Source organism: Akebia trifoliata, chromosome 7, assembly GCF_017979445.1.
Source record: "Akebia trifoliata isolate Shusen 1 chromosome 7, ASM1797944v1, whole genome shotgun sequence".
Classification (NCBI taxonomy): domain Eukaryota; kingdom Viridiplantae; phylum Streptophyta; class Magnoliopsida; order Ranunculales; family Lardizabalaceae; genus Akebia; species Akebia trifoliata.
Genome location: NC_141381.1, coordinates 28,484,607 through 28,497,390, shown reverse-complemented (window position 1 = coordinate 28,497,390; position 12,784 = coordinate 28,484,607). Strand labels below are relative to the sequence as shown.

The window sequence follows — 12,784 nt, the reverse complement described above, 5'->3', positions numbered from 1 at the left end:
ATTTTTTATATTTACGTGCAAAATACTTCCATCCGCATGCGACGCACGAGATGAGCAAAGCGGCCATATTTTTGCGTAAAATGACACACGTGAGCTTTTGTGTTAAGCGCCTGTGCTGTTTCCAAGAGGTTTATGTGAAACAGATCGCATAGACCTTGCTAGGACTTGCCAGCATACATCTCCATACAAACAAAATGTCTGTATATTGTATAAACCCTATCAGATCTGTTGGTAGGGTCGTCAAACATGTTGAAGGTCGTTCGATCAAGACCATTGACCAATCATGATTCATACCCTCTGGATCATGTTGCTTCAAATCCAGAACTAAAGTATATAATTAGTTTCTATTTCAATAAAAAAATCTATTATATTAAAATAGGTTAAATTTTTTAGGAAATTACAAAAATGGCCATGTATAAGATCAAAATTACCGATCTAACCATCTTTTCAAAATATTTCTAAAAGGACCATATACTCGTTTTGATATTTATTTACTTTTATCAAAATGGATATCCATTATTAGGTCACATTTATTATTTTAAGCGAATTCAAAAAAAAAAAAGATTATATATATATATATATATATATATATATATATATATATATATATATATATAATGAATGGGTGCGGAGACATAAATTTATGGTCTAGGCTTTAGGATTTATTTCAAGATGAAAATAAGGACATAAAGGTTAGTTCAGCTAAACAGGTATTCTTTGAGATATATAATGAACCAATTATCAAGATCTGGACTTCTTCCAGATCACTTGACGTGATTTCGAATAGGATTAAATGCCAATGCAGGTCCAAAATTTTATGGTCAAATTAAGTTGAGTCTGGCTGTGAATTAAACTCATTCCAATACTGTTGACGAGTTAGATCCAAATAAAGCTTGGGTTTGATCAATTTAAACTACGGGAGTCAACGGGTTGATTTCCATTTGCTTCAACATATTTTCAGAATCGAAACTTAAATAGAACATAAATTTTGATTCTAGATATTAAATCATTGCAATCAGAAAGATCTTACAAATACTTTTTAAGGATAAAAGTGCTGAAACTAAAGGATTTTAATATCAAGTGCTGAAAATAACGTCAAACAAACAACCTCTAAGCTAGTTAAGTTGGCACCCTTAACTCTAAAAATGGAAAAAAAATTGCTCGTAGAAGCTGGATCCACGAATCTCATGAATCATCGTGTATTGAATTGCATCTCTAATTCACAAAACTACCCTTGTTAGGCTTGACGTGGCACGCACTGAAGAGTCTACAAGCACTATGTTGAGTCAATGCAAGCAAGTTAGTCATGTTAGACCTACTTTATACTTTATAGTGGAAATATACCGATCTTCTTCTTTTGATGAGAATGGCCTTTGTGCCTATGCAATAAGTAATGAAATAGAATTTGATTAATACACGTCGAAATTGTTGAATGACCTTTTCATCCCTTAAAAATTATAAAGTGGTCTCGAAATCTTTCATAAATTTCAAAGAACAATAAAAAATCCCTAAATGTAATAAATGGACCTTACATCTAAATTTGGTCTATTGATCCAAAATGAGCCACTTATTGTATGGATTTGGATTTTCGTGGATAAAATCTACTATTCAAACAATCCAATTGATCTATGCCTCACTTACTGTATGGATTTGGATTTTCGTGAATAAAATCTATTATTCAAACAAATCCAAATGATCTATGCCAAGCATGATTGGGATAACAAATCCATCAAATAGGTTGATTCAATAATTGAATATAACCTAGTTGTGGGCCCCACACCCAAAGAATGGGTGTGACCCACCAAAGTCAATAAACCACTAAAATCAAAATTAAATCAATTTGAAATTTAGATCAATTAACTAAAGTCCTTAGTTAATGATATATTAAAAAATTACTCCCTTCTTAAGCTTATAATGTTGTCTTGTATTCTATTGCGCAAGGCAGAGTTGCGAGATTCTCGTTGCCTGGTTAGCGGGTGAGGGTGAAGGGTGCAACCCCCTTTCATAGGGATTTTCTATTTTTGGGAGTTATACTTATTTTGGTAACTCTTGGTTATATATAAATAAAGATTTCTAAGGTTGTAAAACTTAAGAGGAAAAATAGTGACTATTCTTGTTTTATTGCATAAATGTAAGCACACTGCCGAACCACATAAATTCTTGTGTGTTTGTGCGATTGTGTTATCTTTGTTATTGCAATTTTTTCTCATATAAATACTTAAGCTAATGGAATTTGAAGGGATCATGTAAAATTTCTTTTTGGAAAACTTACTCTATCCTAGAGAAGGTCAACTCCTAAACCCTTTTTTACAAATTAAACATCATTTATAGAAGATCAAACCTAACGTCCTTCATATGAATCCTATATCATTTTCTTTTATAAGACTTAAGCTCACTCTCTAGGAGATGAAGAAGAAGCTCATAAGCCTCCCTTGAAAGAATGAGCAAGTCCTTCAACACAACACTTGGACTACAAACCTCCAAAAAAGATTGAACCTAAAAGTCTTTTTCTATAAAAGCAAAGCACCATTCTCGAGCAATCAAGCTAAAGCCCAAAGAAAAGAAAAAACTATAGAAAAGATCAATCCTCAATGCCATTTTCTTAAAGCAAAATCTCCTTATCAACCAATAAAAGCATGAAATATAGTGGTAAGAAATCCATATCACTGGAAAACTAAAGAATACATCAATTAGCCCTTATCTTCTCGTAAATTCTATTTGATTGTTTATTAGGAAGCGGGTGTACTGATATATTTTATTACTATTTTCATTAAAATCAATAAAATCATTTATCGTCTCATTTTAAGCATCCTAAGGTGAGGTAGGATCCCAAAATTTTTTTGTCAACAATATGAACTCTAATAAAATCTATAAAGAAAAAAAATAACAAATTTTACCTAATAAAACCTAATCTAATTGAAATCTATAATTATCATATTTTTCATTCCAATCCTCGTGAGAATATGATTTGGTGAATTGGAATACATCATATTTACTACTCTAATGCACAAATGACACACTTAACTTAGTTTCCTGTTACACCTTATTTGATTTCCTTTGTAATCTCTTGAATAGGGAAAACATGGAAAATGCAATTCATGGTATGGTATGAGCATGACGTGGACAATGGCACTGCCCACGTCAGCCTGACAAAGAGTGGATTTTAGGTTTACAGTGAAAAGGATGTTACCTTGTATAAGGGGAATAAGATGTTGCCTTCATCATGTTCTCTCTTCATGGAGTGAGAAGAATTCATCATTGGTTGTAAGCCCACTAAAAATAAAAAGAAACTCTTTCGGAAGATAGATTTGTTATTTATGATTAACATGAGTGAAATATGGGTTGGCGATATTGGGAGTTGGGACCATGAGAGGGAAATAGAGGGATGGATATCTTAGGCATTGGGGAGTTCAAAATAAAGTATCTTATCTTTGGTCCCTCCCCAAGTAGAACATCATCATTGTCTTAGGTGTGATAGTATGTGAAGCGTGATTGTATTGTTCATCATTCCATAATTTTTTTGTAGATCGAATTCGACTCTGAGCTCGCTAAGGGTTCCCAGAGCCCCCGAACCATAAGGTGGTGGTTTGGAGGTGGACCCCAATTTTTTCCCCAAGGGTATTTCCATAATTTCACTCGTAAGTGGTAAAGGTTTGAGGAGAGTTGATCTCATGACCTAGGTTCAAATCCCGTTGAACCCATCTTCATCCCATTAACCACTAATCCCTTGATTGCTTAGTGAAAAAAAGAAAGGGTTATAAACTTTTAACAAAGAGTTTTCTTTTCATAGTAGAATTGAGTGATCCGTGGATCTACCTCAATCTTTAGGGAATCACTTAAAAATCTGTGTTTTTTTTTTGTGTGTGTGTGTGATTGCATCTTGATTTATTTATTTTCTTTATTGTTCTTGGACGTATCTCTCTGCATTAGGCACTTTCGGGTCAATTAAATGAATTGTATTCCTCCATTTCACTTTATTCAAAGCCAAGTCTCTTGTTATTGAGAGTGACTTCATATATTCACAATATCCATGCAAGTTATTTTGGCTCTTTTAAGACCTTCAACTTGAAAAAATCAAAGAAATAAAGATTCATAAACTCATTGACAAGAAGGCCCAGGTAAAGGCCCAATTCAACTAATGCCCTTTGGTTACCAATTTCTTAACTAATTGCCACTTAAAAGTGCATGGGCAATAATAGGGCTCAGCCCATTTCACAGTATCTTAAGACTAATGGGTCAGTGCTTACACACACACACACACACACACACACACGAACACAAACAAATCCAACCCAGATACATGTTTTGTTCAACCTCTTGACAGATTTCTATACACTAAAACTCCAGAATTAGAATCTCTTGTGTAGTTTTTGACACAGGCACAAGAAGAGAGATCTGAAGAATGAAGACACTATTTAAAAGAAAAAATTTAAATAAAAAAAAAGAAAAGAAAAAAGAAAAATGAAATTTGTCTACAGCAATGTATTCTTTATGGCACTCAAGTTCATTTTGAGCTGAAAAACACAAGTTGTGGTAGAAATTTGCTCCTCTTTTGTAGGAATCAAAGTCATGGAGTTCACTTTCCAGTATTCTCCATTCTTCTTCTCATCTCCACACACCCATTTCTCCTCTTCAATCTTATTATGTTCAAGTCCACCACCCTCTGAGCTCGAAATCGATACTTTTCGCCAATTACACCAAATCCTTATCATGGTATACACCATCACCAAACATATCACTGTTGAAGTAAACACAATAGCCACTACAATCCAAGCAACTGCAGTTTCCGATAGCGATTTTCTCTTTGGACCCGCCAATCCCCAACATGAAATCAACGGTGGGCCGCAAAGATCATCATTACCCATGAAGGAACTAAGTGGGAATTGAGAGAAAGTTGAGGGAAGCTGACCTTGGAGAAGATTATTTGACATGTTTAAGACATGAAGGCTAGTCAGTTTTCCAAGTGATTGAGGGACCTCTCCTTGAAGTTTATTTAAAGAGAGATTTAGTCTCTCTAACTTAATAAGGTCTCCAAGAGATGAAGGAATCTCACCAGATAAGAGATTTGTACTGAGATCTAATACCACTTGTAAATCGGTAAGCTTTCCTAGTTCAAATGGGATCATACCCGTTAACGAATTCTCAGAGAATCTCAATTCATAAAGCTTCTTGCACTGCTGAATTGTGGAAGGAATTGATCCAGAGAGATTGTTTCTTTGCAAATTGAGTACATTCAAAGAGAAAAGATTTCCAATCTCTGGAGGGATCACTCCTGAGAGATTGTTGTTATGGAGAGAGAGCTTAAGTAATCTTGCACAGCTTCCAAGCTCTCCAGGAATTCTTCCATGGAAGAAATTAGATGACAGGTCTAGTTCTCCGAGAGCTTGTAAGCTCTTCAACCATGAAGGGATCGTACCCGTCAATTGGTTATCATTGAGAAGAAAATGTTCCAATTGGTTACAGTTTGATAGTTGGGGCGGGACTTCACCGCTGAGGTTGTTCGACGATAAATCAAGAAAGTTGAGCTCCGTAAGTTGGCCGAATTCAGATGGAATATTTCCATTCAGATGGTTATGTCCAAGACGAAGACGTGTCAGATTTCTTGACTCGGTGAGCCTAGGAGGAATAGGACCCGAGAAGCTGTTATTCGTCAAGTCCATTTTCAACAGATTACTCGAACCCAAGAGGGGATGGATACTTCCACTAAACCTGTTGTGAGAAAAATTAATTATTGTGAGATTTTTTAGAAGGAAAAGAGATACAGGTAGAGGGCCTTCGAGGGTGTTGTTGTAGAGAGTGACGATGCTCAGCTCTGTAAGGAATCTGAAAGTAGGCGGCAATGTTCCCGAGAGTTTGTTATCAGCCAATGCCAAGGATTGAAGCTTCTTGCAGTAGCCCAAACTCGGTGGAATTGGACCCGACAAATCGTTCTGCCTTAATTGAAGCACAACTAGATTCTTAAGCCTCCCAATCGTTGCTGGAATGGACCCCGAAAACTGATTTCCGAAGAAATCGATCTCTGTTAAGCTCGAGCAATTCATTAGCTCCATTGGTATAACTCCTGACATCTGGTTTTCATAGAGATATAGCTGACTTAGTCTCTGTAGTTTTCCAATCTCTATGGGAATTCTACCTATGAGACTATTGTGGAACAAAAACAGAGTTTTTAAATTACTCATGTTTCCAATCTCATGAGGTAGAGTTCCTGTAAAGCTGTTGTTATTGAGAACAAGATCAGTGAGATTCTCTAGGCTGTCTAGACCAGATGGAATCTCCCCGTCAAGCCCGTTGTCCGAAAGATCCAATTGTCGAAGCGAAGAACATTTCAACAGCTCTGACGTTATCGTGCCGGAGAGATTGTTTCTCGCGAGAAACAGCTCTTGTAAATTTGAATTTGGGAAGCAAAGTGTGCTTGGTATTACACCACTCAGAATGTTATCGGACAGAACGAGAGACTCGAGATTCTTGAGTCGGGTATTAAAGATTTTGATAGATCCCGAAAGATTGTTCCTTGACAAGTCGAGCGTACTTATCTGACTCAATTGATTCAGCTCTGAAGGTATCTCGCCATTCAATTGATTTCCTAGCAAACTCAAGTAGTTGAGATTGAACAAGCCACCAAGCTCAACTGGAATGGATCCAGAGAGAGTGTTGTTCGATAAATTTAGAATCTTGAGTGCTTTGAGCTTTCCAATCGAAGCGGGGATTTCTCCCTCGAGTCTGTTGTTTTCGGTGGAGAAGAATTGAAGCTCTCTACAGTTACCAATCTCTTTTGGTATGATGCCACTGAGACTATTCTTCTGCAAATTCAGAGATGTTAGATTCTTCAAATTGCCAATTTCCACTGGAATGCTTCCATTTAATTGGGAATAACCAAGACCCAATACCCTCAAATCGCTCAAATTACCAATACTTGGAGTAATTTCGCCTGTTAACATGTTATCTCCTACTCTAAGAACTTGTAATTTCTTCAAGAGCCCAATCTCAGCAGGAATCTTACCAGACAGAAAATTTGAATATAAAAGTAGTTCCTTTAGATTTTGAAGGAGTCCGAGCTCGGGAGGAATCGTGCCAGTGAGGGAATTTGAAGATAGATCGAGCGTTTGAAGCGAAAGAAGGTGTGAGAATTCAGGAGAGATTGAACCAGATAATCCTGATTCAGAAAGGTTAAGGCCAACAACATGGATTAAATTCTCTGAACATTTGATTCCATTCCAGCTACAGATATCAGCTCCCGAAGACCAGCTTTCGAGAACTCTTTGTGGATCGATGAACTGCGATTTGATTCTTAGGAGCCAGTGAGAATCCACTGAAGTATCTCCATGAGTAACAGTAAGAACAGTAGCAAGTATTGATAAAAACAGCACCAAATTGTAATTCTGAATCCAACCCATTTCAGAATTTGGTTTCAAGGTAAGTTTTTGCAGTAATTATGAGATACCCAGATCTAAAAAATTACAGAACCTGTAGAAGGGGAACTCGGTTTTACGTAGAAATGGATAACAAGAACAAGAACAAGAAACAAAGATTCAACATGATTGAAAAAGATTAGGAAATAACAGATGGAATGGGAATTTGATTTGAAAGAGTGGTGATACAAGTTTAAAATGCTTGGATGATGGAAGCTTGGAGTTTAAATAGTTTTGTTGAAGTATGTAGGCCTGCCTGTTTAGAAAGAGATGGAACTTTAACCACATAGATTATTAAGATTGCTTCTTTCTTTCTTTTTTATCATTTTAGTTTTTGAAAAAGGATGAAGTCAGGTAATAATAGTATTTTTTTCTCTCTCTCTCTCTATCTCTCTTTTTTTTTTTTTTTTTTTTCTTTTTGTTTTGTTTTGTTTTTGGAGGGAGGGGGAGAGGGGGAAAGGGATATTTTAGTCTTTTTGGTAGCTTGTGATATGGGGGAAGTGTATGGAGGTAAGATAGTGAGTTGGGTACTACTGAAAGGAGAACAAAAGTAGGGGAGCCCCACTTGCACCAAGCAGACAAAACTCAAGAATGGGCCTCTCTCTAGAGCTCTACTTGGTTAAGGTTTTGGATTGGTCTCTCTCTCTTTCTCTACAATTGGTTATGTTTTTAACTTTTTAGTTTGTGTGTTTCTTTTTCTCTCTTCTTTTCTCTTCATTTTCTGATCAGTTTGACTAACAGATGAGCAAATGAATTTCAACCAATTGGGTATAAAACCATTAGTTCAGTGAAGAAGCACTAAGCAGTATAAGAAATACATCCCATGCCATAAACTTGCCTAACCATCTCATGATCAAAGTTGGCAAGTACATCACGAGCCAACGAAAATGGAATAGCTGGAGATGGGCAGAAGATATCAACGAATTCAGAAATCAAATGCACAAAATTACCCATCTTTTTTTTTTATGTTAGATGACTTTAATCAGTTTATTTTTTGCAAAGTAAATCATTTGATAAGGGACATTTTTCTTTAGTGCACCTAAGAAGCATGTTTTATTTTCTCAAATATGTTTTCTTTAAATGCCAGCCTTTCACATTTTCTATTCCTTTGGTTTGTTCTTAAATCAGATGAATCCAAGATGTAGAGTTCAAATCTCCACACCTCTACCTAAAACCCACCTAATACTAAATTAAAAAAGAAGAACAAAACAGAAGATCAAAACCACCACCCTTAAATCAATTTCATAGGTGAGACTAGCTTCATCAATCATGTTGAAAAGGATAAAATTTAACACACACACACACACAGAGTATACGAAGGATATATTCCAACTTAAAAGAACCCAAACAAGTGGAGACAACGTTGTTTCATTTGAAATTGATTTCCTTTAATTAAAAACTTGTTTTCTCTTACTTGGCTTTCAGTGTTACCTTTATATCTTTCACCTTTTTTGTTAGTTTCTGGGGCTTCAAGCAAAGGCAAGATGAAAATCTCGTAAGGAATATTTCCTGTCAAAATCCCAAGACAAGGAAACAAAGTACTTCCTTTCTGGACCAATGTTACCCTAGTGCTTCTTTGCTCTCTCTCTCTCTCTCTCTCATACACACATATGTGATACATGAATGTATGCATGCATGCATAGACATGTGTACATAAGTAAAGAAGGAGTTCACTATGACACTATGTCTAAACCACAGAAATTCCTATATGTGATATGGATGCCATACATGTGCTCAATGATCCTAACATACTTATCATATATTATGTATGGATGGACATAATCATATTCATGGACTTCATATGACTCATGTCTGGATGAGATACATGTGCCATGCATGGTCAATGATAAAAAAACCATCACATTTGTGAATCTTATTAGAAAACACATGTGAAATGTATATACGGAAGTACATATGTAAGTATTTATGTATGCATGTAGAAAAGTTCTCCAACCCTCTGCTTCACATAGAAATGATTATAGTTGACGTGGATGCCATACATGAACTATATACCTCAATGAACCAAAACCCTCTAATTGTAGTCTAGTCATCGGAAGGGCTTTCAATTAAAAATTACATATCAAATATAGGAGGTTTACCAAAAAGGCAAAGAAAGATGGGGAAAGACCTTGTCGGCAATTAAGATTATCAAAAGATTAACAAAAATGGTAAAAAATCATTTTGTTAAGTAACTCAGTTGTTCAAATTGGTAAATTTTCTACAATAACTAATAGTTTAATTTCCTATTATATCTTTTTATAGGAAAATAAAAATGATCAAATTTTGTTAATATTTACCAAATCATCACAGGGGCATTGGTCATGTTGAGGTTGGAGCCTGATTATTTGTTGGGTTGGACTTTCAAAAGGTTAAATAAAATTAACGGTCTCGACCACTATACGCCTCAAGAAAACCCCAATGTGCATTATGACCCATGGTTTCAAATATCATCCATGATTGAGATTACTTGCCCTAGTCATTTAGGTATTGTTCACCAGCAAGACGGATAGACACAACATCTCAAGCTGAACACATCTCACATTCTTACGAGATAATTAAACAAGGTGCCCTTGACCATATTTTGAAAATCTCATTCTAGTCGGTAAAACTCCATAGTCAATTGGGATTTTTTATATTTTAATTTAAATAATTTTTTTTTCTAGAATATAAACATTTTTTATCTAAATAAAATATGATTTTCTGACTAGACATATTGTAGTCTACCCTATTTTCCATAATAAATTTATCATTATTTTTATATAAATAATTATAAACTAAGTTAAATGATTTATCTCGTTGAGACAAGTTGGTCTCGTCCATGAACGAGACAAGTTGGTCTCGTCCATCAAATTGAGATTTGAAGCCGTGCTAAAATCCGCCTACCCAAAGGTTCAGGTGAAGAAGGTAAAATAGTTATATTTGTAAGAGTGTGGATCGTATGCACTCAAGGTGGAGGATTGAAGCCCTCCTCCTACACCTCCAATGCACAACAGGTAAGCCGCAATCTAAGGAAATTTTTAAAAAGAGATATTTTACCATGTGCTAACTCCTTGGATCATAGCTTATGTGGAGTGTATTGGGGTGTGGGAGGAGGGTTTCAATCCTACACCTAGGTGCATAGGATCCAAACTATTTTCATAATTTTCACTTTTGAGATAAAAATAAATCATTTTCACACTTTCTTATAAAAGGAAAGTAAAAGATAATGAAATATTAGTTATTCTTGAAAATTTATCATTTTGTAAAATTTTTGAAAATCATTAAGTAATTAAACCATCTTTCTCAACCTTTTGGAAAGATGCCTTAAATACTCCATATTTCATACATGCATGCAAAGTCAAAGGTATATATATTTGTTTCTATATTCATGCATGTATGAGTCCTTTTGTAAAAGCTATTAGTCCTTGTCAAGGCTTTAAACCTGGTTAAACCAATACTAATGGTCCAATCTCCTCATCTTTTGAGAATTTTCTATCCTTGATTCAGTAGGAGTTTTTAGTCTAATCTGTCACTAGACAATATACCACCTACTCTAGATTTTAGAATGAAAGAAATAGATCTTTTGGGGAATTAAAATATAATAATGTTGAAAGAGAAATATAAATAAAGAAAAAGAAAAGGCCAAAGGAGAAGGTACATAATTGAATACTAATTACAGTTTTATAATACCAACAACAATAATGGAGATATTAGTGATCTTAGAGAGAGAGAGAGAGAATATTGTACATTATAACTATCAAGGTTGACTTTGGTTTGTTAGATTGGATTTTATATATGTTAGTTTGATAAGCTTTTGGTCCATCTACTTCTTGATGAATTTGACCAAACTAAATTTGGAGGAAAATGTAGTGGAGTGTCATTGTATGTATCTGGGTCAACTCTGATTTACTTGCTACATCATCTCTAAATTAAGGGGAGTTAGTTAGGAGTATAGAAGAATGATCAACTGTTTCTCATATACAGATGAGTTATCTATCTTTATGAAACATTAAACTGTATCTCTCGGTATGGGCTCTCAAGTTCGAGCAGCAAACAACTTTTGTGTATAAGAAGAAATACCAAATCATTCCTCGACAAGTCAACGCATGGATGGGTGGAAAGTCAACGATAACACGGCGAATTATTTTCCATTTACACTTCATCATTTGAAACTTTTGGCCAACTTTATAGAAAAATAATTTATAAAGTTGAAAAGATAATCTTGAAAATGGGTAGCAGAAGAAAGGCAATAATGTCCAATGTGTCGCTTTGACTTTATATAATGCATTTTCCATTCTTCCATATACCAATAATATCTCTCTAACTTTATTATATTTTCTCTTTTATCTTTTAATCTCAAAAATAATGTCTTTACGGAGTAGATTCTGTTAATTCAAGAAATTATACATGATTTCGGTTGTATAAGCACAACATCCAAAGTTTGATTTTCAGGGATTGGTTGACTCCTTTCTTTGAACTTTCACTAGAAAGTCCAAACATGGATAAGATCAAATAAATTTATCTCTATCTCGCTAAACCAAGAAATTTAGATATCATAAGAGTTTTTTTGAGTGGGTTAATCACTTCGACTCCTTGTAATTTGGCATAATTTCATTTTGACCCTCTAATATTATGATAATTTCACTTACCTCTCTTATAATTATCTAAGGGGTTCACTTACCCTCTTTTGTCAAATTGTTGGCAACCTAACTGTTAGGTTTCTTTTATAAAGATCATTTTACCTTTTTTAAAATGTTATTTCTTTTTATAAATAAAAATATGCCGACAAATAAATGCAGGGGCATTTTAATTTTTGTTTTAAAAACTTATTTTTTAATTAAAAAATAATATAAAATAAGAGGGTAAAATAGTAAAATAACATCTGAATTTTAACTCATGAGTGAAAAGGGAGGTACATGTAATTATCAAAACATTAAGGGGTCAAAATGAAATTATACCAAACTACAGGGAGTTCAAAGAATAATTTATCCTTTTTTTTTTCCATGCTTGGTTGAGAAAAAAAGATGATACGGCGCCTACCATTCTAGGAAGTAATCAACAAGTAAACCAAAAAGAAAAAAAAGTCTTTTTTTTCCCCAAAGTTAAAAAGAAATTAAGATGGGTAGGACTGCAGTGAATGTCGATGTCTATCTATTTCCATGAAAGACAATAACAGGAAGAATTTTCCATTGATGGCGTAGTTGAAGTCTTCTTCTTTTCTTTCCCATCTGTCTATTAGGTTCTGTTTTAATAAGCTAAACCAAAAGCAATGTTTAGTATTATAGTCAAGTGTGCAATGAGATTGGATTTCAAAACCATTATGTTTGAAGTTGATTCTAATCTCACCTTTTATTTATTTCAATAAAAGTCTGGAACCTTTTTGAAAATGAGGAACA

At 34.5% G+C, this 12,784-nt stretch overlaps 1 protein-coding gene across 1 annotated transcript; it reads right to left on the bottom strand.

Moving 5' to 3' along the window:
- Positions 1-4,303: 4,303 nt before the first annotated feature.
- LOC147398802 (uncharacterized) lies at positions 4,304-7,708 on the bottom strand. The gene has a single exon (XM_086448116.1). The coding sequence runs from the start codon at positions 7,392-7,394 to the stop codon at positions 4,473-4,475; it is 2,922 nt and encodes a 973-aa protein (XP_086304242.1). The 5' UTR covers positions 7,395-7,708; the 3' UTR covers positions 4,304-4,472.
- Between the last annotated feature and the right edge of the window lie 5,076 nt (positions 7,709-12,784).